The 24,996-nt window shown below is 58.0% G+C and overlaps 1 protein-coding gene across 1 annotated transcript; it reads left to right on the forward strand.

Moving 5' to 3' along the window:
* Positions 1 to 1,479: 1,479 nt before the first annotated feature.
* Positions 1,480 to 4,054, forward strand: LOC140902947 (single-pass membrane and coiled-coil domain-containing protein 3-like). The gene is made up of 2 exons (XM_073323529.1): positions 1,480 to 1,840; positions 3,230 to 4,054. The coding sequence occupies exons 1-2, from the start codon at positions 1,480 to 1,482 to the stop codon at positions 3,904 to 3,906; spliced, it is 1,038 nt and encodes a 345-aa protein (XP_073179630.1). The 3' UTR covers positions 3,907 to 4,054.
* Positions 4,055 to 24,996: the final 20,942 nt, after the last annotated feature.

The following is a 24,996-nucleotide window of genomic DNA, read 5'->3' on the forward strand; positions in this document are numbered from 1 at the left end:
GACTGAGGAAGGTGGGGCACATTTAGCTCCACCCACCAGGGGGAATGTAGTTGTCCCTCACGCTCCAGTTTGGAGGGAGGCCACGCTGCCTCACTCCAGGTATGTTGAGTACAAAGTCTGCCTTGTGAGGTATCATTGTAAAAGCCTTGATCTGTTGAACATTAATATCCTTTTGGGTTGTATGTGCTAGCCTTGTATGGGGAGCTATGAAGTATTGCTATGTGTGTGTTACTGACATACATTGTGAGGTTGGGAACACCCACAACTAGCCTTTTAGTGGCAAGAGAAGGAGTAGCCGTCAATAGGTAGATGGTCATTAAGGGCTCATCAACACCCAACCCACTATCCAAGAGACTCCTTGAAAGAGGCACGTAGGCAATGGAAACTGATTGACCAATGGGGATTCCCTGACCTCCATATCACAGCAAGGCTCTTTCTAGCATCTTGGAGAAGGTATAAAAGAGGGAGAGTGACATCATCACTTGCCCCCCACCCCCCAATCTCAACACAGGGAAGATTGTCTGGGTCAGACAAAGACTTGGAACTAGGGAGATTGGTTCCAGGCTGGAAGTGAGTCCCAGTCTGTGTACTGAGGAACTGTCACCTGCTTGGACCATCTGCAAGGGTGAGACAGTCCTTGATTTAACTCTTATTTAGATTAAAAGTTCAGGATTTCGAATGGGTGTTTACCTTTTATTTTCTTAAGGTAACACCCTCTGACCTTTTACCTACCACTTCTCATCATTTAAAATCGATCTTTCTGTAGTTAATAAATCCGTTTTGTATTTTACCTAAATCAGTGCGTTTTGATTTAAGTGCTTGGGAAATCTCAGCTCAATTTACAAAGGTTGGTATGTGCCCAGTCCACCCTGAGGTAGTGGTGAACTACTTAAGGAGCCGGCATTACCCAAGGGGGCCTTGAGCAGTGTAAGATGGTACAGTTCTGGGGTGTAGGGCTGGAGCTGGGGGCAATTGGCTGGAGCCTCCCTGTTGTTGGTTCACGAGTGGCTGGGAGACCATTCATGGAACCCAGCTGGGTGTGTCCCCGGGGCCTGTGGATGCTCTGCAACTGCAGTCCCTGTCAGGGGGTTGTAGTTTGACATCAGCATCCCAGGGTGAGAGGCAGCCCAGGCTGGTGACTTTGAAGGGCTCGGTGGCCCCATAGCGCAGTTTGCACCCCCAGGAACCTGTCACAGGCCTGAAATCTACAAAGGGGTGGAGTTAAGGGAGCGCTAGCTCCGCTCCCAAATCAGGGCTGCAGGGAGTCAGAGAGAGGTGAAGGTGACTTCCCTACAGTCATGCCGTAACCTGAGAAGTCCTGACTCCCAGCCTCCCTGCTCTAAGCACTTGACCCCACTCCCCTTCCCGAGCGGATGATGGAACCCAGGAGTCCTGACTCTGAGTCTGCCCCCTTTCACCTCTCTCCCTGCACTGTCCAGTTCTGCGATGGGAGAAGCCTGGGGCCTCCCTCCAGGGAGGATGGATGGACTCCGAGTTGCGCTGGTGGAAGCAATTCCCCCGGCCAAGGCCGGCTGCAGGCGCTTGCAGCCAGGAACTGCCTGGGGCTCGCTGGCTCATGGATTGATTAAATCCTGGATCTTTCCGCCCCTGGTGACTGAGAAGAAAACCGGGACTTGGAAACCAGCCAGACTCGGTTTCCTGGAAACCACATGGGGAACTGGAAATCAGAAGGCACTAAGCAACCAGCTGAGCCCCAGTAGCAGCCCTTTTAAGGACAATGTGACGTCTGCTAGCAGCATGCTCCTGACCATAGCTGGGCTCCAGGAATGTGGGGAGGCTGACTGGGAAAGTGAAAGCAAGGATCCGCTCTCCTATAAAGGTGAGAGTCCCTGCTCCGCTGTGCACAGAGCAGCCGGGGAGCTGCAGCATCACAGCGAAGGGATCCTCTCTGGAGAGCCCAGGCTGCAGCCCGCGGAGCTGAGTTGATCTGCCCAGGCAAACGGCTCGTCAACTTCCCAGGCGCCCAGCGGGCAGGTAACTCGCCCCACCGGACAGGGCAGAGGAGACACGCATGGGAGCAGGGGTAGTGCCCTGAGAGCCCCCCGGATCGCTAGGTGAACTGAGCCCCTTCTAACAATGGGGGTTTCATGCAGCCCCTGGCAAGGTGCCACGTCTAGGGATAAAGAATATCAGTCCCCCACAGGCTGTTGGGGGGGGGGGTGTCCCGACTGTAACCGATGGGGCGGGGAGTTGTGCTTTCCAAGGGGGGACCCTGGTGAGCTGCAACTCTAGGAAGGACCCAGGTGTCCTGGTGGTTCCAGCCTCCTGTGAGCCCCCTAGAGGATGCTGTGGCTAGGCAGGCAACAGCCACCCTGGGCTGGGGAAACTGGTGAATAGCGAGTAGGAGCCGGGAGGTGGGATCCCCTCCAGATAGCCGAGAGACCCTGACTGGAGACTGCACCCAGCTCTGGGGAGGAGGTGAAAAATGAAACTATTCCCAGGTGCCCCTTGAAGCTGCCCAGCTGCGCACAGCTCCAGCCCTGGCATTTTGTGCAAATTACTTCATGGGCTAATTTGCAGACAGCCAGAAACTGCAGCTTCTGACCTACGGCCGGGTACCCCGGGCAGCAGAGGGGAGGGAGCAAGTCATGCAACTGCCAAGAACTGGGAAACTCCATGGCTGGGGCAGGGGGTGGCCGGGTAGATGGGGCATGCTGCCGCGCTTCTGGGGTGGATGGACTCGGGGTGCTGGGAGGTGTTGGGGGTGGCGGGGGGCTGGGACAGAGGTCTGGGGAATGTGGGGAGGTAACGTGCGGAAGGAGAATTGAGGGTGTCTGGGGCAGTAGCTGGGACACTGCTGAGGTGAGGGGGATCTCTGGCAATTTAGGCTCTGTTGGGGAGTGGGGCTGAGAGTCCCGAACTTACTTGGGCAGATTCTCCCTCTCGCAGCCGAGGCTCTGGCTGGCTCCTCGCTGCACTTTCCTCCTAAGGCCACGTGGTTTGGTAAGGTGGGGAGCTTTTTGGGGCGGGGGCCCACTGGCCAAGTCCTTCTGCCCTAGAACCTCCAAGGTGTTTAGGCGCAGAACTCCCACGGGTTGACGGGGAATTAGGCACCTAAAGACCTTTGGGGATCGGAGCCCTGGAGACTTTTTCGTTGTAATGGCAGCTGAGTCTCTGCACTAGTTAAGTCTGTGATTGGGGGGAACGGGGGGACGGGGCGCAGTGGGGAGCGCTGGCTAACGCCTCCGTCTTCTTCCTGTCCTGGCAGCTCTCTCAAGAATGTCCTGGAGCGATATCCTGTACCCTGGCAACCCAGAGCGGCGGGAGACGGTGGTGCGGTTACACCAGGAGCTGATCAACTGCATAGAGCTCAATTTTGATTCCACCAACGAGCTGATTGGAGCCTTAAACGAACACTGTCATTGCAAGTTGCACCCCATTAAGATGAACATGAAAGGCACCATCCGGGACAACTGCAACTTGCTCCTCTCAGCCATCAAGTCCATCCAAGACATTCTGCAGGTCATCGACGCAAGGTTGAAGAGCAACCTGGAGCCAGATCTCTACCGAAAGCTTCACGATTTCCAGGAGACAGATGCCAAAAAGATGCAGATTCTGCGCTCTGTGGCCACGGTGGTGAGCGGGCTCACTGGGACAGTGGCCATGGGGATCTTCATCAAGCTGGCGTTATCGCAGGTGGTGAGCAGAGTCCTGAGCCAAACGACCATGATCTTGGCCAAGGTTGGTGCCTCCGTGATCGGCGCCGTGGCTGGCATGTTACTGGGCGTGGGTGTCGACGTGATTCTCAGCGCGATCCTGGGTGCCATAGAGAGAGACCAACTGGAAGAGAAGATTCAGGAGCTCAAGGCTCTGGTGAGCGAGTTCAAGCCAGCCTCCAAGGAGTATAACAAAACCATCCTGAAGACCATCTGCATGCTGTCATAGCCGGAGGAGAATCAGCTGCTCAGATGACTCCAGACCAAGCTGCAAGTTACCATTTCTTGTAAAAATAAGGCTGTGGGGATCAGATCCCATCTAGCTTGACATAGCCCAGCACCATTAAAGCAGGAACAATAAATGATTCTAGCTCTTACGCAGTGCTTTTCATTAGTAGAGCTTAAAGCGCGTCAGGCTTCATTAATGTCTTTATTCTCCCACCACGTCTGCGCATAGGACAGGGCTATTACCCCCATTCTACAGATGGAGAAACTGAAGCCCAGAAATTCAAAGCACTTAACTTCCATTGATTTCAGAGCAATTGGCTCAGGCTCTCTGCAGACTCAGGCAACGTCACTGATTTCAAGGGAAGCTAGGTGCCTAAAGTGACTTGCCCCAACCCATACAAAAAATCTGTAGTGTAGTAGAGAATTGCCTGAGTTTCCCAAGTCACAGACAAGTGCCCAACAACCACTGGGCCATCCTTCCCCTCTAGCTGGTGTTTTTCATCTGTAGATCTCCAAGCGCCTCAGTATCAATACCCCGATTGTACATGAGGGAAACTGGGTCACAGACAGGGACTCAGCCAGCAGGCCAGGAATAGCCCCTGGAATAAGATCAAAATAATCCATTTAGACTTTACCCTGTCGAAACTGACATGTCCCCACCAAACATTTTGATTTTGACTAAACAGCCTTTTCCAACAGAAAACTTTTCTATCAAAAGCTTTATGGCTAGCTCTGTGCCCAGCCCAGGCTGGAGAACCTACCTCAGGGTTTTCTGCTCCAGCCCAGATCTGGGAGTTGAGCTAGAGCGGAGCTCAAAGGTACAATAACTTCCCCAACATTTGCTAGGGTCTGTCAGGTGTTTAAATTCTTCTCTGAATCCGAGACTAGATAGGAGGGCGGATTCCGGGACCATAGTGAGCTGAGACACTCCGGCCTAGGGAACCAGATGGAAAATGTTACGGTCCTAAAGGGCAGTAAACCCATTCTAGAGCAGGGGGGTTCTCCAACTCTTTTTGGGTGGGCCCACTTTGAAAATATTTCAGTTGTGACAACCCCACTCCACCCCCACAAAGTGACAGCAAATCACTGGACATACTCAGAGGCAGGGCCATCCTTCGGCACACACAGCATATGCACTGCATAGGGCACCCCAAAATTTGGGGCACCACCCTCGCTGGCTGCTGCGCGGGCTCCTCTCTGGCCACCCTCCAACATTGGGGCCAGTGGGTTTCTCCCCTCCCCTCCACCCACTCACTCCTCAGCCAGCCTGAGGGCTGGGGTTGGGACAGGGCATCACGGGGCCAGGAGCAAAATTTGCATGTGAGTGAGCAGGGGGAGCCAGGCAAGGCTGGGAGCAGAACCGGGGGGATACCTGAAGGCTGGGAAGAGAGTGGGGGGAGCTGAGCTGCGGGGGTAGAGCTGGGAACGGGACTTCAAGGAGTGGGGGGAGGCAGAGGTGGAACTGAGCTGGGGATGACTGGGGGGAGCTGGGCCAGGGGCAGGGGAAGGGAGAAGGGGGCAGGCAAGGCTGGGAACAGAGTGGGGGGACACCTGGAGGCTGGGCAGAGTAGGGGGTGAGCCGAGCTTGGGGGCGGGGGGTAGAGCTGGGCACGGGACTTTGGGGAGTGGCAAGCGGAGGAGGAACCGGGCTGGGGGGAACTGGGCTGGGAAGGGAAAAGAGTGAGGCCGGGCGGGGTGGGGGGGGATTCTTTGTCTGGCTCAGTGAGCAAGCAGTGAATGCACTTGGGCCTTCTGGGGAGCAGGGTGGTGGCCCTGGGGGAGCAGCTGTTCCGAGCAGCCCCCCACTGTACCTGCCCCTCTTCTGCCCACGTGCCCTGCCCCACCGGCAACTCCCTGCAATCTCTCTGCTAGTCTCCTTTCCACTCCACCTCCCTCTGCTCTGAAGTTTAAGCCCAGACGCTGAGGATCCCCTTTGGACCCTTTCCTCTCCCTTCCCCAGCAGGGATCAACAGCAGACAAGGGCTGGGAGGAGGGAGCGGGACACACACCACCAGGCTGGGTGGGAGGGAAAGTTAAGGGTGGCGTTTGCTTTTCCTGCCCCATCACAATAGTCCAGGGCCAACAGGAGGAAACTGACTCTCAGACAATGGGAGGAAGGGGACGTATCTGGAGCAGAAAAGCAGCAATCGAGACCTTTTGCATGAAGCATATTCCAGTTACATTATATTCACACTCATTTCATAAAATCATCAAGATTTGCAACGTCACGGGGCTGCTGGGCATAAGGGGGTGGGGGTACTGGGCAGGGGGGCGCTGAGCGGGGCAGGCTGGCAGCGCAGAGCTGGGTTGGGGGCACAGGTGAGAGGGAAGAGCAGGGTTGGGGTGAAGGCGGCACAGTGTTTAATAAAGTGCTCGTGGCAAGTTTCCAACACTGAACGTTATGTTTGTGTTGCTAAGAGCAAGTCGGGCACAGGGGCAGCAGCTTACTAATCTTGCGTCGGGCCCCATAAATCCTAAGGACGGCCCTGGGTACAAGAACACATCAGCCCCTCGTAAGATAAGGACTGGATGACAGGACAGTGGGTGAGGAGGTTTTGTTTGAACTAGCTGGTGCCAGGAGAAGGGTGGTAATTAACAACATCTGGAGTGTGATACGTAACTCGATTGTATCAATATAGAAAAGGAGAAGTCCTGGAGGGGCATCTTTGAACTGGCTGAGGGGACAGTGTCCTGGTGCCCTGTCTGAGCCTTTACCTTGTGATGGGCACACATGTGTTCGTGTCCCTGTGACCCACTGGACAGGGCACTAGTCTGTGCTTTGCTGACAGTAAACGCGGCTGAGCACCTTTGCCACCGAACCGAGCCTGTGGGCTCTTTATGACTAACACCCAGGCCTCCGGAATCGGGAGCTTCCTTCCCTCCTCGTGCTGCCGACACAGGAAATCCAGGAACAGCGGCGCTGAGCAGCCGGAAGAAATTTAACCCCCTGAACCACTCACCACAGCCCCTGAACCACGCTCCGCAGCCCCTGAACCACGCTCCGCAGCCCCTTAACCACGCTCCGCAGCCCCTGAACCACTCTCCGCAGCCCCTGAACCACTCTCCGCAGCCCCTTAACCACGGTCCACAGCCCCTGAACCACGCTCCGCAGCCCCTGAACCACTCTCCACAGCCCCTTAACCACGCTCCGCAGCCCCGAACCACGCTCCGCAGCCCCTGAACCACGCTCCGCGCCCCTGAACAACTCTCCACAGCCCCTGAACCACGCTCCGCAGCCCCTTAACCACGCTCCGCAGCCCCTGAACCACTCTCCACAGCCCCTTAACCACGGTCCACAGCCCCTGAACCACGCTCTGCAGCCCCTGAACCACTCTCCACAGCCCCTTAACCACGCTCCGCAGCCCCTGAACCACGCTCCGCGCCCCTGAACAACTCTCCACAGCCCCTTAACCACGCTCCACAGCCCCTGAACCACGCTCCGCAGCCCCTGAACCACTCTCCGCAGCCCCTTAACCACGCTCCGCAGCCCCTGAACCACGCTCCGCAGCCCCTGAACCACTCTCCACAGCCCCTTAACCACGCTCCACAGCCCCTGAACCACGCTCCGCAGCCCCTGAACCACGCTCCGCAGCCCCGAACCACTCTCCACAGCCCCGAACCACGGTCCGCAGCCCCTTAACCACTCTCCACAGCCCCTTAACCACGCTCCACAGCCCCTTAACCACGCTCCGCAGCCCCTGAACCACGCTCCGCGCCCCTATACAACTCTCCACAGCCCCTTAACCACGCTCCACAGCCCCTGAACCACGCTCCGCAACTCCTGAACCACGCTCCGCAGCCCCGAACCACTCTCCACAGCCCCTTAACCACGCTCCACAGCCCCTTAACCACGCTCCACAGCCCCTGAACCACTCTCCGCAGCCCCGAACCACTCTCCACAGCCCCTGAACCACTCTCTGCAGCCCCTGAACCATGCTCCGCACCCCTGAACAACTCTCCACAGCCCCTTAACCACTCTCCACAGCCCGTTAACCACGCTCCACAGCCCCTGAACCACGCTCCGCAGCCCCTGAACCACGCTCCGCAACCGCTGAACAACTCTCCACAGCCCCTTAACCACGCTCCGCAGCCCCTTAACCACGCTCCGCAGCCCCGAACCACTCTCCACAGCCCCTGAATCACGCTCCGCAGCCCCTGAATCACGCTCCGCAGCCCCTGAACCACTCTCCACAGCCCCGAACCACTCTCCACAGCCCTTGAACCATGCTCCGCAGCCCCTGAACCACGCTCCGCAGCCCTGAACCACTCTCCACAGCCCCTGAACCACGCTCCGCAGCCCCTTAACCACGCTCCGCGCCCCTGAACCACGCTCCGCAGCCCCGAACCACTCTCCGCAGCCCCTTAACCACACTCCGCAGCCCCTGAACCACGCTCCACAGCCCCTGAACCACGCTCCGCAGCCCCTGAACAACTCTCCACAGCCCCTTAACCACGCTCCACTGCCCCTGAACCACTCTCCACAGCCCCTGAACCACACTCCACTGCCCCTGAACCATGCTCCACAGCCCCTGAACCACTCTCCACAGCCCCTGAACCACGCTCCACAGCCCCTGAACCACTCTCCACAGCCCCTGAACCATGCTCCACAGCCCCTGAACCATGCTCCACAGCCCCTGAACCACTCTCCACAGCCCCGAACCACTCTCCGCAGCCCCTGAACCACTCTCCACAGCCCCTGAACCACGCTCCACAGCCCCTGAACCACGCTCCGCAGCCCCGAACCACTCTCCACAGCCCCTGAACCACGCTCCACAGCCCCTGAACCACGCTCCGCAGCCCCTGAACAACTCTCCACAGCCCCTTAACCACACTCCACTGCCCCTGAACCACGCTCCGCAACTCCTGAACCACGCTCCGCAGCCCCGAACCACTCTCCACAGCCCCTTAACCACGCTCCACAGCCCCTTAACCACGCTCCACAGCCCCTGAAGCACGCTCCGCAGCCCCGAACCACTCTCCACAGCCCCTGAATCACGCTCCGCAGCCCCTGAACCACTCTCCGCAGCCCCGAACCACTCTCCACAGCCCCTGAACCACTCTCTGCAGCCCCTGAACCATGCTCCGCACCCCTGAACAACTCTCCACAGCCCCTTAACCACTCTCCACAGCCCGTTAACCACGCTCCACAGCCCCTGAACCACGCTCCGCAGCCCCTGAACCACGCTCCGCAACCGCTGAACAACTCTCCACAGCCCCTTAACCACGCTCCGCAGCCCCTTAACCACGCTCCGCAGCCCCGAACCACTCTCCACAGCCCCTGAATCACGCTCCGCAGCCCCTGAATCACGCTCCGCAGCCCCTGAACCACTCTCCACAGCCCCGAACCACTCTCCACAGCCCCTGAACCACGCTCCGCAGCCCCTGAACCACTCTCCACAGCCCCTGAACCACGCTCCGCAGCCCCTTAACCACGCTCCGCGCCCCTGAACCACGCTCCGCAGCCCCGAACCACTCTCCGCAGCCCCTTAACCACACTCCGCAGCCCCTGAACCACGCTCCACAGCCCCTGAACCACGCTCCGCAGCCCCTGAACCACTCTCCACAGCCCCTTAACCACGCTCCACTGCCCCTGAACCACTCTCCGCAGCCCCTGAACCACTCTCCGCAGCCCCTGAACCACACTCCACTGCCCCTGAACCATGCTCCGCAGCCCCTGAACCACGCTCCGCGCCCCTGAACCACTCTCCACAGCCCCTGAACCACGCTCCACAGCCCCTGAACCACGCTCCGCAGCCCCGAACCACTCTCCACAGCCCCTGAACCACGCTCCGCAGCCCGTTAACCACGCTCCGCAGCCCCTGAACAACTCTCCACAGCCCCTTAACCACGCTCCGCAGCCCCGAACCACTCTCCACAGCCCCTGAACCACGCTCCGCAGCCCCTGAACCACGCTCCGCAGCCCCTGAACCACGCTCCGCAGCCCCGAACCACTCTCCACAGCCCCGAACCACGGTCCGCAGCCCCTTAACCACTCTCCACAGCCCCTGAACCACTCTCCGCAGCCCCTGAACCACGCTCCGCAGCCCTGTCCCACCGCTAGGAAATGAGAGTGGAATGGCAGCGACACCAGAGCTATGGGGATGGCAGAGTTTAATTAATTGCACACCCCCAGCCCCACATCCTCCTGCAGCTCTGGGTGGGTCTTCTCCCCCCTCCCACTGCCCTCCCCAAACACTCCTCTGCCTCCTGAGGGGAGGGGGAGAGAGCTGCCTGTCTCCCGCAGCAGCTCTGGTTGGCTGCCCTTCCCCAGGAGGTGCGGCAGTGGGTATTTCTGATGGAGCAACAGTGACCCCTGGTGGCCTGTCTGGGTAACGTTTCCTTCATTCGCACAGCAGTGACACCCGGTGGCTAATTAGGGAAATGCACAGAGTGTATTTACTAGGTGGAACAGCAGGGACTGTGCATTGCATGTTACTGCTGCTTCTTTAGGTAATAAAATCTGAATGTAGAGCGGGAGCGCTGGGAGCCAGGACTCCTGGTTTCCACTGTGAGCTCGATGCCTGCAGCTGTTGTGCAATCTTGAGCAAGTCACTTATTTTCTCTGTGCTGCACTTTCCCGCTGTGAAAGGGGGAATCCTGCTCCTTTGAGGTCTGTGGCACAAATCCCGCCAGCTCCAGGGGGAGCAGCGCTGTGCCCGAGGGGGCTGACAGGGTTAATTCGTATGTAGAAAGCTCTGTGGTAAAAGGCTCAGGAGGGAAGAGTTCATTATCAGGCAGGAATTATGGGGCTGTGGGAGCAAGACAAAAAGTTCACAAGACGGTGAGAAATCGGGTGTGAGGAGATGGGACCTTAATTTTGTCTTATGATTGAAGAACAAACCTGAGTACGCGACCGGGAGATTCTTCCCCTGAGACTCAGGCCGGTTTCTGTGATTCCCGGACCAGCCTGGACTCTCTCCAAGGTCCGATCCCGACCTCATCCCCCAGGGATCCAAGCACTCTCCGGTCGGGTGCTAACTGAGGTGACGGACGTCTGTCACGTGTGATTCGGTGCCTCTCATCCTCTCTCTGCGCTGTGCGTGCAGTGGGGTGGTTTGTTCTGGGAGGTGTCACAGGCTGGCCGGCCCTTTGAGGCAAGCCAAGCTCAGCCTGGCCTGTGAGCTGGCAGCTAGCCCCCCGCTGGTGGTGATAGGGCGACTTAATAATAATTAGGGTTAGGAAGGCACCCTCAGGAGGTCATCTAGTCCAACCCCCTGCTCAAAGCAGGACCAATCCCCAATTTTTGCCCCAGATCCCTACATGACCCTCTCAAGGATTGAACTCACAACACCAGGTTTAGCAGGCCAATGCTCAAACCATTAGTGACCCCATCTGGGCCAGGGCCAGGAGGAGATGATACAAGGGATGGGGAACCAGTTAGGGGCAGACCCAGGGGGGAGGAGTGGGAGCCCTGGGGTCTGAAGTCCATGAGAGAGGCAGGTACAAGAGGGAGCTCTCTGCTGGCTTCTGCTGGAGGGCAAAGGGACTGAGTGAGGCCGTAGCTCGTTTACATATCAAGTGTGGATGGTTTGGGGACATCGGGGTTAAATGTGGCTACGTTTTGTACTTGGGCTGATACTCTGGAGAGTTCCCTGGTGGGAACCAGCTGAGCAAAGCCTGGGTTCAGGGTCTACGTTCACCTAAAGACTCTGGTGCAGGCTCCCTGTCCGAGCTGCTGAAATCATCCTAAGAGCCCCAGAACGGCGGAGCGATGGCAGCGTTAGGTTTAAGGTCCAACGGACGTGTCCCCGCACACGTGCCCCCACTTCTGACATCATCAGAGCAGGACGGGGGTAGAGCCCCAGGGACCCTGATTCTCCTGCAGCCACAGACTGTGAGCGAGGGGCTGGGAGGCAGAACAAACTGGATCAGCCGCTCAGGGGCCCATTGGTCGGGGCTGTGACAGATGCGCCCTGAGACAGTAGCTGGGGGAAGGTGTTGAACTGTAAATGTCTGTCCCAGCTCACCCCGTCCTTCCTCTTTCCTCTGCCAACAAAGTTCTTCTGTTGAACCCTCTGTTGACTGTGCTGGCGAGTGGGTGCAGATTTGCCCAGCAAAGGTGCCCCGAGGGGATACAGGTTCCCAGACTACTGGGTGGGGGCTCGAGTCACTGTGAAGGAACTGCAGAGAATCCCTGAAGGTAAGGACCAGACCCTTGTTGCTGGTGTCACGGAGTCACCGGGCGATGCTCTGGAACTACTCCATACGAAGCCAGTCAGGACTCTGGGGGAGCCTCCTCTCTGTGAGCAGACTGTCCCCAGGGCAAGACACTCACACAGCTTTGACCTTCCTGGGGCTGACCTCGGAGTATTCAGCATCCCCTTCCACACCGTGCGCTTCCCACAGCGAGTCCACACAGGCACGGCTCCTGGGGAAGCCAGAGGGGCCTACACCCCAATTCCACAGTCAGGCGTGACTCTCAGCCAGCCAGTAAAACAGAGGTTTATTAGACGACAGGAACATGGTCTAAAACAGAGCTTGTAGGTGCAGAGAACAGGACCCCTCAGTCAGGTCCATCTTGCGGGGCAGGGAGGCCAGCGCCCCATCTGGGCCTCCCTCCTTTTCCCCAGACAGCTCCAAACTGAAACTCTCCAGCCCCTCCTCCGGCCTTTGTCCCTTTTCCGGGCCAGGAGGCCACCTGATCTCTTTGTTCTCCAACACCTTCAGTTGGCACCTTTGCAGAGGAGGGGCCCAGGCCATCAGTTGCCAGGAGACAGGGTGTCAGCTATTCTCTATGCAGACACCATCACACTGGCCCTCTAGGGCTCTGCGACAATCACACCCTTATCCCCCCACCTAGATACTTAAGAAATGCATAGGGGAAACTGAGGCACCCACCCAGTATTCAGCGAAAACATTAAGAACAGTCCTACTTCATCACAGCTGGTGACACTGCTTCTTCAGGGTTTTGCTTCTTCTCCTCACAAACACCCTACGGATGCATTCCTCCCCCCCTTGTTAAACTCCCCAATTAGTGACACTCAGAGGGAAGAGCTCCTGTCTAGTCAGAGCAATGCCCGTAACCCATGGGCCTTTAGCAGTGGTGAAATTCAGAGAGTTTCAGAGAGTCCAGATTAAACGCAAGTTTATTATAATTGAAATATTAAATCATTTCTACAAGACAAGAGGGGCCCATTCTGGGGGTGTGAAAGGATAGCAGAACTGGACTGCTAATCATTATGAAAACAAAAGCAACAAATGAATGGGTTATTGAGGAAAGGCGGAGATTGACACGCTGGCTATTGACTGAGGAATAGATATGGCCAAACCAGCCTCAGTGTATCCGAGTCTCCAACTGCTCAAATGAAATTGTTCAATATGGGAAACTGTTGAAAAATTCACAATACCATTTGATTGCATCACTGTGTTTGTGACCCATAATGCCATGTACCTGGGGAAAACTTAGGATTGAGGTTTGAAACCTTTGTTTTAAAATGTTGTACACCTTACATGTATGGCACATTTGCTTAACGTTGTGGGCGATCTGTGGCAACAGATACTTTTGAAAGTTAAGGAATTAGTTGTGATTATACAATGTGCTTTCAGTGCCTGCCCTGCAAGAAAAGCCTGGTTCTGCATGTTTCTAACGGAAAGAGGGAAAAGTCCTTCTGTCCCACCAACCCCACAAGAACTTGCTGGAACGGCTGGTTCAGTGTTTCTCTTTATCACAGTGAACACACTGAGGATCCAGTTTCATTTTTTACAGAGGAGAATGGTCACAGAAGCAGTTCAAGTGTTCAAGAGAGTGTTGATCTTTGCCAATCCGCAGCAGTCACTGAAGAACTCCCGGCTCTAAAAGAGTTTCCACCTTGAATCAGGAACACGCTTCCAGCTTATGAAGAGCCCACAGTTCATGAGCTTGCCTTGTGGGCAGAGACCTGCTCTGAAACTTGCCAGCACCCGACGGCAAAACCAACACTCTTGGAAAGCTCAAACAAGGAAAAGTCAGACACGGTCACTGATTGAACCTTCCGCTTTTGCCAACCTGGTGCCGCTGTCTTCACGGCATGCTGTGTATGTGAGTCAAATCAAGTCAAATACCTTGACATTTGCGAGACCACAGTATTTGGAAATAGACCCCTGCTTGAAGAGAACTTTGCAGCACAGACAGAATGTCGGTCTTACTGGGAGCAGTTCAAGAATTGAGGAACGAGGACGTTTTGCCGCTTTTACAGATCCAGGCTAACACGGCTACCCCTCTGAGGCTTGACTTCCTGTTCTGGAGAAGCACGAAGGACACATTTCCAGCTCTGCCAGAAGTTGCCCTGCGATGCTTAGCAGTACCTGGCTACAGAACGCGCCTTCTTGTCTTATACAAATGTGCTTGGGGACAACAGACGCCGCATAAAAAATAACACTTTACCAACCTGTAACTTGTTACACGGTTGCAAAAGGGCCTTTACTAAAAAGAATCCGTTATTTTTGTTATATAGTTTTCGCTATTTTTGTTTGAAAAATGATTGTTATTACTCAGGGATCACAGAATATCAGGGTTGGAAGGGACCTCAGGAGATCATCTAGTCCAACCCCCTGCTCAAAGCAGGACCAATCCCCAATTTTTGCGCCAGATCCCTAAATGGCCCCCTCAAGGATTGAACTCACAACCCTGGGTTTAGCAGGCCAGTGCTCAAACCACTGCACGGTGTGCATCTATCACTTCAAAATAGTTTAATTTGACAAGGAAATGAAAGCTGTTGCATGAACATTGTTTCGTGTAAATGTGACACTGGAATACTTCATTGTTAAATTGTTACACGTTTTGTTGCCGTGACCGTACCCTGATTTTGTACCTTTTTACCATGACTAGTCTGTGAATTTTGCCTAATTTTACCATGAGAAAAATCCTATCCATAACTATTATCGATCTTACAGCAGCACCAGGGGCTCCCAGTTACACACTCATGCTCACAGAGTTATAGATTGTAAGCCCAGGAGGGACCCCTGTGGTCCTCTGGTGGGACCTGCTGTTTATCACAGGTCAGAGAGTCACAGGTCAGTGCCCCACGGTGCTCAGTGCGATACAAACCCATAACACAGGGAGATGATCCATGTCCCGTAGAAGTTACAGAAACAAAACAACAGGTGGGTACTGTGACAGTGCACCCCATATTCTGCACACGGGAGCAGAATTCACCCCCGGAAGAGCAAAAGCGTTTAGCTCTCAAAACAGGCGTCACATGCCTAACCGCTGAGAGGCCCGGAGGGTTTATAGCCGCGATTTGGAGATCATGGGGCAGGGGCGCCGGAACAGGGAGGGCCGGTGGCCATGGCGCTCCCTCTTTTTACCGGCTATAAGGATGAGCAATGAGGGCAGGTGGCTTTGTAGGGATCTTGCGGGGAAGAGGCAGTGTGGGAGCGGAGCCTGGGGTGGTGTGAGGTCAGGGGCTTGTGGAGAAGGGGCACGTTTGGGGCAGGGCCTCAAGGGAAGGGGGTGGCGTGGGGGGGCCTCAGGGAAAGGGGCAGTGCGAGGGCAGGGGCTCAGGGGGAAGAGGTGTTGGGAGGGTGGGGCCACAGTTCAGGCACCGGTGGGGGCTCCCCCGGTTAGGAAGCTTCCGCAGCACCTGTGTGAGGTGGATGTTTCAGCTGTTGCCGGCACCCAGTGCCGAGAGGCTGAACAACAGCTTGAGTTGGTTCGTTACCCGGTGTGCTACACCCAATAATCACAACGGGGTGGAGAAGCAGAAACGTTTATTTGCAGCTGCAAAAAGGTACAGGGAGAATAAAATCTCAGATCCTGCACACAGAGCAGGAAGTTACACAGGCTTTTATACATCCTTTTTCCCAGCATACTTATCCAATAGAAAGCTTCCCTAAGTATCCATATAGCCAGCCAATCCAGTTCCCAGCTAGTGCCCTTGTTCTCCGTATCATTTCTTAAACCATACATAAAGCTGCTTTATTCAGCATTGTTCTTCCCTATCTCCCCTGTTTGGCCTTGCTTAGTTTCAGGCAGTCTGACTCTGCAACATACTGTTGCAGATTCTCAGCATAACTGCTGCGAGTGCCTCCAGGCGGGGGGGCCAAGGACACCTGGGGGCTTCATCGACACTCGTGGTCTTCTATCCCCTCGAGTTACCTAGTGGCCATGCCCCAGTGTCCCCAACACAGCCGTCAGACATAACACCCAGGTCCTGAGTTCAAATCCACCCCAGGGCTGAGCTCCGAAAAGAAACGGGAAGCTACACGAGCAGTAATTCTTCTGCTCTGCTCACCCGTGTCAGAGCGACAACGTGCCTGGCCTGCCTCAGGATTTCACGTTAACACCCCCCTTTTCCTCGAATGCAGACAAAGCCCTCGCTTTCTCCGAAAGCCCTGAAGTGTGTGTGTCCCTGCTGTGTGGGGTGAGTGCTGCTCTGTGGGGGTGTGTGGGGGTGTGTCCCTGCTGTGTGGGGTGAGTGCTGCTCTGTGGGGGGGTGTGGGGGTGTGTCCCTGCTGTGTGGGGTGAGTGCTGCTCTGTGGGGGGGTGTGGGGGTGTGTCCCTGCTGTGTGGGGTGAGTGCTGCTCTGTGGGGGTGTGTGGGGGGGGTGTCCCCGCTGTGTGGGGTGAGTGCTGCTCTGTGGGGGGGTGTGGGGGGGTGTGTCCCTGCTGTGTGAGGTGAGTGCTGCTCTGTGGGGGTGTGTGGGGGGGTGTCCCTGCTGTGTGGGGTGAGTGCTGCTCTGTGGGGGTGTGTGTGGGGGGTGTCCCTGCTGTGTGGGGTGAGTGCTGCTCTGTGGGGAGGTGTGTGGGGGGTGTCCCTGCTGTGTGGGGTGAGTGCTGCTCTGTGGGGGGGGTGTGGGGGTGTGTCCCTGCTGTGTGGGGTGAGTGCTGCTCTGTGGGGGTGTGTGGGGGTGTGTCCCTGCTGTGTGGGGTGAGTGCTGCTCTGTGGGGGGGTGTGGGGGGGTGTCCCTGCTGTGTGGGGTGAGTGCTGCTCTGTGGGGGTGTGTGTGGGGGGTGTCCCTGCTGTGTGGGGTGAGTGCTGCTCTGTGGGGGTGTGTGGGGGTGTGTCCCTGCTGTGTGGGGTGAGTGCTGCTCTGTGGGGGTGTGTCCCTGCTGTGTGAGGTGAGTGCTGCTCTGTGGGGGGGGGTGTGGGGGGGTGTCCCTGCTGTGTGGGGTGAGTGCTGCTCTGTGGGGGGGTGTGGGGGGGTGTCCCTGCTGTGTGAGGTGAGTGCTGCTCTGTGGGGGTGTGTGGGGGTGTGTCCCTGCTGTGTGGGGTGAGTGCTGCTCTGTGGGGGGGGGGTGGGGGGGTGTCCCTGCTGTGTGGGGTGAGTGCTGCTCTGTGGGGGGATGTGGGGGGGTGTCCCTGCTGTGTGGGGTGAGTGCTGCTCTGTGGGGGGATGTGGGGGGGTGTCCCTGCTGTGTGGGGTGAGTGCTGCTCTGTGGGGGTGTGGGGGTGTGTGTCCCTGCTGTGTGGGGTGAGTGCTGCTCTGTGGGGGGGGGGGGGGTGTGGGAGTGTGTCCCTGCTGTGTGGGGTGACTGCTGCTCTGTGGGGGGGTGTGTGGGGGGGTATGTCCCTGCTGTGTGGGGTGAGTGCTGCTCTGTGGGGGTGTGTGGGGGGTGTGTCCCTGCTGTGTGGGGTGAGTGCTGCTCTGTGGGGGTGTGTGTGGGGGGTGTCCCTGCTGTGTGGGGTGAGTGCTGCTCTGTGGGGGGGTGTGGGGGTGTGTCCCTGCTGTGTGGGGTGAGTGCTGCTCTGTGGGGGTGTGTGTGGGGGGTGTCCCTGCTGTGTGGGGTGAGTGCTGCTCTGTGGGGGGGTGTGGGGGTGTGTCCCTGCTGTGTGGGGTGAGTGCTGCTCTGTGGGGGTGTGTGTGGGGGTGTGTCCCTGCTGTGTGGGGTGAGTGCTGCTCTGTGGGGGTGTGTGGGGGGGTGTCCCTGCTGTGTGGGGTGAGTGCTGCTCTGTGGGGGGGTGTGGGGGTGTGTCCCTGCTGTGTGGGGTGAGTGCTGCTCTGTGGGGGTGTGTGGGGGGGGTGTCCCTGCTGTGTGGGGTGAGTGCTGCTCTGTGGGGGTGTGTGGGGGTGTGTCCCTGCTGTGTGGGATGAGTGCTGCTCTGTGGGGGGGGGTGGGGGGGTGTCCCTGCTGTGTGGGGTGAGAGCTGCTCTGTGGGGGGGGGTGTGGGAGTGTGTCCCTGCTGTGTGGGGTGAGTGCTGCTCTGTGGGGGTGTGTGGGGGGGTGTGTCCCTGCTGTGTGGGGTGAGTGCTGCTCTGTGGGGGTGTGTGGGGGGGTGTCCCTGCTGTGTGGGGTGAGTGCTGCTCTGTGGGGGGGTGTGTGTGGGGTGTCCCTGCTGTGTGGGGTGAGTGCTGCTCTGTGGCGGGGTGTGGGGGGGGTGTCCCTGCTGTGTGGGGTGAGTGCTGCTCTGTGGGGGGGGGGGGGGTGTCCCTGCTGTGTGGGGTGAGTGCTGCTCTGTGGGGGTGTGTGGGGGTGTGTCCCTGCTGTGTGGGGTGAGTGCTGCTCTGTGGGGGGGGTATGGGGGTGTGTCCCTGCTGTGTGGGGTGAGTGCTGCTCTGTGGGGGTGTGTGGGGGTGTGTCCCTGCTGTGTGGGGTGAGTGCTGCTCTGTGGGGGTGTGTGTGGGGGGGTGTCCCTGCTGTGTGGGGTGAGTGCTGCTCTGTGGGGGTGTGTGGGGGTGTGTCCCTGCTGTGTGGGGTGAGTGCTGCTCTGTGGGGGTGTGTGGGGGGTGTCCCTGCTGTGTGGGGTGAGTGCTGCTCTGTGGGGGTGTGTGTGGGGGTGTGTCCCTGCTGTGTGGGGTGAATGCTGCTCTGTGGGGGGGATGTGGGGGGGTGTCCCTGCTGTGTGGGGTGAGTGCTGCTCTGTGGGGGTGTGTGGGGGTGTGTCCCTGCTGTGTGGGGTGAGTGCTGCTCTGTGGGGGTGTGTGTGGGGGTGTGTCCCTGCTGTGTGGGGTGAATGCTGCTCTGTGGGGGGGATGTGGGGGGGTGTCCCTGCTGTGTGGGGTGAGTGCTGCTCTGTGGGGGTGTGGGGGTGTGTGTCCCTGCTGTGTGGGGTGAGTGCTGCTCTGTGGGGGTGTGTGTGGGGGGTGTCCCTGCTGTGTGAGGTGAGTGCTGCTCTGTGGGGGGGGTGTGGGGGGGTGTCCCTGCTGTGTGGGGTGAGTGCTGCTCTGTGGGGGTGTGTGGGGGTGTGTCCCTGCTGTGTGGGGTGAGTGCTGCTCTGTGGGGGTGTGTGTGGGGGGGTGTCCCTGCTGTGTGGGGTGAGTGCTGCTCTGTGGGGGTGTGTGGGGGTGTGTCCCTGCTGTGTGGGGTGAGTGCTGCTCTGTGGGGGTGTGTGTGGGGGGTGTCCCTGCTGTGTGGGGTGAGTGCTGCTCTGTGGGGGGGTGTGGGGGTGTGTCCCTGCTGTGTGGGGTGAGTGCTGCTCTGTGGGGGTGTGTGTGGGGGTGTGTCCCTGCTGTGTGGGGTGAGTGCTGCTCTGTGGGGGTGTGTGGGGGTGTGTCCCTGCTGTGTGGGGTGAGTGCTGCTCTGTGGGGGGGTGTGGGGGTGTGTCCCTGCTGTGTGGGGTGAGTGCTGCTCTGTGGGGGGGTGTGTGGGGGGGTGTCCCTGCTGTGTGGGGTGAGTGCTGCTCTGTGGGGGGGGTGTGGGGGGTGTCCCTGCTGTGTGGGGTGAGTGCTGCTCTGTGGGGGTGTGTCCCTGCTGTGTGGGGTGAGTGCTGCTCTGTGGGGGGGGGGGTGTCCCTGCTGTGTGGGGTGAGAGCTGCTCTGTGGGGGGGGGTGTGGGAGTGTGTCCCTGCTGTGTGGGGTGAGTGCTGCTCTGTGGGGGTGTGTGTGGGGGGGTGTCCCTGCTGTGTGGGGTGAGTGCTGCTCTGTGGGGGGGGGTGTGGGGGGTGTCCCTGCTGTGTGGGGTGAGTGCTGCTCTGTGGGGGTGTGTGGGGGTGTGTCCCTGCTGTATGGGATGAGTGCTGCTCTGTGGGGGGGGGGGTGGGGGGGTGTCCCTGCTGTGTGGGGTGAGAGCTGCTCTGTGGGGGGGGGTGTGGGAGTGTGTCCCTGCTGTGTGGGGTGAGTGCTGCTCTGTGGGGGTGTGTGTGGGGGTGTGTCCCTGCTGTGTGGGGTGAGTGCTGCTCTGTGGGGGTGTGGGGGGGGTGTCCCTGCTGTGTGGGGTGAGTGCTGCTCTGTGGGGGGGTGTGTGTGGGGTGTCCCTGCTGTGTGGGGTGAGTGCTGCTCTGTGGGGGTGTGTGTGGGGGTGTGTCCCTGCTGTGTGGGGTGAGTGCTGCTCTGTGGGGGGGGGTATGGGGGTGTGTCCCTGCTGTGTGGGGTGAGTGCTGCTCTGTGGGGGTGTGTGGGGGTGTGTCCCTGCTGTGTGGGGTGAGTGCTGCTCTGTGGGGGTGTGTGTGGGGGGGTGTCCCTGCTGTGTGGGGTGAGTGCTGCTCTGTGGGGGTGTGTGGGGGTGTGTCCCTGCTGTGTGGGGTGAGTGCTGCTCTGTGGGGGTGTGTGGGGGGGGGGTGTCCCTGCTGTGTGGGGTGAGTGCTGCTCTGTGGGGGTGTGTGGGGGTGTGTCCCTGCTGTGTGGGATGAGTGCTGCTCTGTGGGGGTGTGTGGGGGGGGTGTCCCTGCTGTGTGGGGTGAGTGCTGCTCTGTGGGGGTGTGTGGGGGGGTGTCCCTGCTGTGTGGGGTGAGTGCTGCTCTGTGGGGGTGTGTGGGGGTGTGTCCCTGCTGTGTGGGGTGAGTGCTGCTCTGTGGGGGTGTGTGTGGGGGTGTGTCCCTGCTGTGTGGGGTGAATGCTGCTCTGTGGGGATAATGTGGGGGGGTGTCCCTGCTGTGTGGGGTGAGTGCTGCTCTGTGGGGGTGTGGGGGTGTGTGTCCCTGCTGTGTGGGGTGAGTGCTGCTCTGTGGGGGTGTGTGTGGGGGGTGTCCCTGCTGTGTGGGGTCAGTGCTGCTCTGTGGGTGTGTGTGTGGGGGGTGTCCCTGCTGTGTGGGGTGAGTGCTGCTCTGTGGGGGTGTGTGGGGGTGTGTCCCTGCTGTGTGGGGTGAGTGCTGCTCTGTGGGGGGGTGTGGGGGTGTGTCCCTGCTGTGTGGGGTGAGTGCTGCTCTGTGGGGGTGTGTGGGGGGGGTGTCCCTGCTGTGTGGGGTGAGTGCTGCTCTGTGGGGGGGGGTGGGGGGGGTGTCCCTGCTGTGTGGGGTGAGTGCTGCTCTGTGGGGGTGTGTGGGGGTGTGTCCCTGCTGTGTGGGATGAGTGCTGCTCTGTGGGGGGGGGTGGGGGGGGTGTCCCTGCTGTGTGGGGTGAGTGCTGCTCTGTGGGGGGGGGTGGGGGGGGTGTCCCTGCTGTGTGGGGTGAGTGCTGCTCTGTGGGGGTGTGTGGGGGTGTGTCCCTGCTGTGTGGGGTGAGTGCTGCTCTGTGGGGGGGGGGTGTCCCTGCTGTGTGGGGTGAGAGCTGCTCTGTGGGGGTGTGTGGGGGTGTGTGTCCCTGCTGTGTGGGGTGAGTGCTGCTCTGTGGGGGGGATGTGGGAGTGTGTCCCTGCTGTGTGGGGTGAGTGCTGCTCTGTGGGGGTGTGTGTGGGGGTGTGTCCCTGCTGTGTGGGGTGAGTGCTGCTCTGTGGGGGTGTGTGTGGGGGTGTGTCCCTGCTGTGTGGGGTGAGTGCTGCTCTGTGGGGGGGGGTGTGGGGGTGTGTCCCTGCTGTGTGGGGTGAGTGCTGCTCTGTGGGGGTGTGTGGGGGTGTGTCCCTGCTGTGTGGGGTGAGTGCTGCTCTGTGGGGGGGGTATGGGGGTGTGTCCCTAATGTGTGGGGTGAGTGCTGCTCTGTGGGGGTGTGTGGGGGTGTTCTCAGTACACACTCTTACCCCCTGATTCCATGGTGACATTTAGGGCTGTGTGTCCACCTGGAACTGCGCGGGGGGGGGGGGGGGGAGAGGGATCTAGGCCCCACTCTGCCCCTCCCCTATTACCCCCCACAGCCGGCTGGGGTGAGGCCTGGGCCTGCTTCCTCAGCCAGCTGCTGCTTTCACTGATCAGGAGCGAGCCAGGGCCTGAGCGAGGGCCGCAGGAGAGAGCCGGGGGTCCAGCCAAAGGCAGGCAGGGGAGGCCCCCGCACAGAGAGGGGGCGGCAGGAAGAGGGGGAGCGAGGAGCCCACAGACGGTGACAGCAGCTGAGACACTGCAGACGGGACGGGGTGAGCCGTGTGCCCACAGATTGCTGCCCCTTCCCAGGGACCATCAACCCCCACCTGAGCGCAGCCCAGCCTGGGGGACGGTAAGAGATTCCCCCTGCTTGGGATTTTCCTGCCCCCCCCTCAAATTCCCCCTGCACGCACACACCCCTTAGTGCTCAGTTGCAGTGTTGCCAATTTAGCCATATTCCAACCCCCCTGTACACTGGCACATCCCCTCTCCTGTCAGTTCCTGGGGAACACCCGGCCCCTGGGCCCCCTTCGCGCCTCCCCCGGTGTGGCTGCAGTTCGGGGCTGTGTTGGGGCAGCTGCTAAGCCGCCCTGCAGAGGAACTCGTGCTGGGGATGGTGTCCGGCCTGCGTGCATCTGCGTTTTTCACCTGCAAAAGCTGTGGCTGAAAAGACTGTGCCCGCTCCTCAGACTCTCCCTTGGCATCAGTAGAAATAGCCGGGCCGCAATGCTGGTGTCCTCTGTTCCTCTGCGCCCAGCTGGGATGGGGTCCGAGAAAGCCGTGTGCTCCCCGTCTTCCTGCCAGGCCTTTTGGACGAGCGAGAGCGGCTGCAGGGCTCCCCACGGCTCCTCTGACCTAGAGAGCAGCCAAGAGAGAAGGCTGGGTCTGCGCATGGCTCTGCCTATTCACAGATGACATATTGTCCCCGTCAGCAGCAGTGCGCTGGGCTGGCTTGAAAATCTCCCCGCTCATTTCCAGGAGTTCATGGGAGCTGAGATCTTGTGAAAATTCTGTGGGGCTGTGCAGTGCTCAGATAATGGAGGCCCTGATCTCAGCCGGGATCTGTGCAGGTGACCAGCTTGGCTTAACAGTGAAATTCTTGCTGATCTTAAACACAAAAAAGAAGCTCAGAAGAAGTGGAAGATTGGACAAATGACCAGGGAGGAGTACAAAAATATTGCTCGGGCATGCAGGAGTGAAATCAGGAAGGCCAAATCACACCTGGAGTTGCAGCTAGCAAGAGATGTTAAGAGTAACAAGAAGGGTTTCTTCAGGTATGTTAGCAACAAGAAGAAAGTGAAGGAAAGTGTGGGGCCCTTACTGAATGAGGGGGGCAACACAGAGACAGAGGATTTGGAAAAAGCTAATGTACTCAATGCTTTTTTTGCCTCTGTCTTCACGAACAAGGTCAGCTCCCAGGCTACTGCACTGGGCAGCACAGCATGGGGAGGAGGTGACCAGCCCTCTGTGGAGAAAGAAGTGGTTCGGGACTATTCAGAAAAGCTGGACGAGCACAAGTCCATGGGGCTGGATGCGCTGCGTCCGAGAGTGCTAAAGGAGTTGGCTGATGTCATTGCAGAGCCATTGGCCATTATCTTTGAAAACTCATGGCGATCGGGGGAAGCCCCGGATGACCGGAAAAAGGCTAATGTAGTGCCCATCTTTAAAAAAGGGAAGGAAGAGGATCCTGGGAACTACGGGCCAGTCAGCCTCACCTCAGTCCCCGGAAAAATCATGGAGCAGGTCCTCAAGGAATCAATTCTGAAGCACTTAGAGGAGAAGAAAGTGATCAGGAACAGTCAGCATGGATTCACCAAGGGCAAGTCATGCCTGACTAATCTAATTGCCTTCTATGACGAGATAACTGGCTCTGTGGATGAGGGGAAAGCAGTGGTCATGTTGTTCCTTGACTTTAGCAAAGCTTTTGACACTGTCTCCCACAGTATTCTTGCCAGCAAGTTAAAGAAGTATGGGCTGGATGAATGGACTATAAGGTGGATAGAAAGTTGGCTAGATTGTCGGGCTCAACGGGTAGTGATCAATGCCTCCATGTCTAGTTGGCAGCCGGTATCAATGGGTCCGTCCTTGGGCCGGTTTTGTTCAATATCTTCGTTAATGATCTGGAGGATGGTGTGGATTGCACCCTCAGCAAGTTTGCAGATGACACTAACCTGGGAGGAGAGGTAGATACAATGGAGGGTAGAGATAGGATACAGAGGACCCTAGACAAATTAGAGGATTCGGCCAAAAGAAATCTGATGAGTTTCAACAAGGACAAGTGCAGAGTCCTGCACTTAGGACAGAAGAATCCCATGCACCACTACAGACTAGGGACCGAATGGCTCGGCAGCAGTTCTGCAGAAAAGGACCTAGGGGTTACAGTGGACGAGAAGCTGGATATGAGTCAGCAGTGTGCCCTTGCTGCCAAGAAGGCCAATGGCATTTTGGGATGTATTAGTAGGAGCATTGCCAGCAGATCAAGGGAAGTGATTATTCCCCTCTATTCGGCACTGGTGAGGCCACATCTGGAGTACGGCGTCCAGTTTGGGGCCCCCAACTGGAGAGAGTCCAGCAGAGGGCATTGAAAATGATTAGGGGGCTGGGGCACATGACTTATGAGGAGAGGCTGAGGGAACTTGGGTTATTTAGTTTGCAGAAGAGAAGAGTGAGGGGGGATTCGATAGCAGCCTTCAACTACCTGAAGGGGGGTTCCAAAGAGGATGGAGCTCAGCTGTTCTCAGTGGTAGCTGATGAGAGGACAAGGAGTAATGGTCTCAAGTTGCAGTGCGGGAGGTCTAGGTTGGATATTAGGAAACACTATTTCACTAGGAGGGTGGTGAAGCCCTGGAATGGGTTCCCTAGGGAGGTGGTAGAATCTCCATCCTTAGAGGTTTTTAAGGTCAGGCTTGACAAAGCCCTGGCTGGGATGATTTATTTGGGGTTGGTCCTGCTTTGAGCAGGGGGTTGGACTAGATGATCTCCTGAGGTCTCTTCCAATCCTAATCTTCTATGATTCTCCCATGATTGCTCTAATTATTTGGACACTGAAAGTTCCCAGAAGCAGGTAAAGCCAAACCTTACACTGGAGTCTCATTTTAATTAAGTGGCATGTTTTGTTTGCGTTTCTTTTATCCCTTCTACAATATACACTGCACCTGTCCTGGGATAATGCACATTCCTCCCACAGTTTAACTCCTATAACATTAGCCATAGCAATTTTTACATATGGTGTAACTGTTTCTTTTGTGCTTACAGAGTTTTCATGTACCCTTATCAAAGTGACAG

This window comes from Lepidochelys kempii, chromosome 24, assembly GCF_965140265.1.
Source record: "Lepidochelys kempii isolate rLepKem1 chromosome 24, rLepKem1.hap2, whole genome shotgun sequence".
NCBI classification, from domain to species: domain Eukaryota; kingdom Metazoa; phylum Chordata; order Testudines; family Cheloniidae; genus Lepidochelys; species Lepidochelys kempii.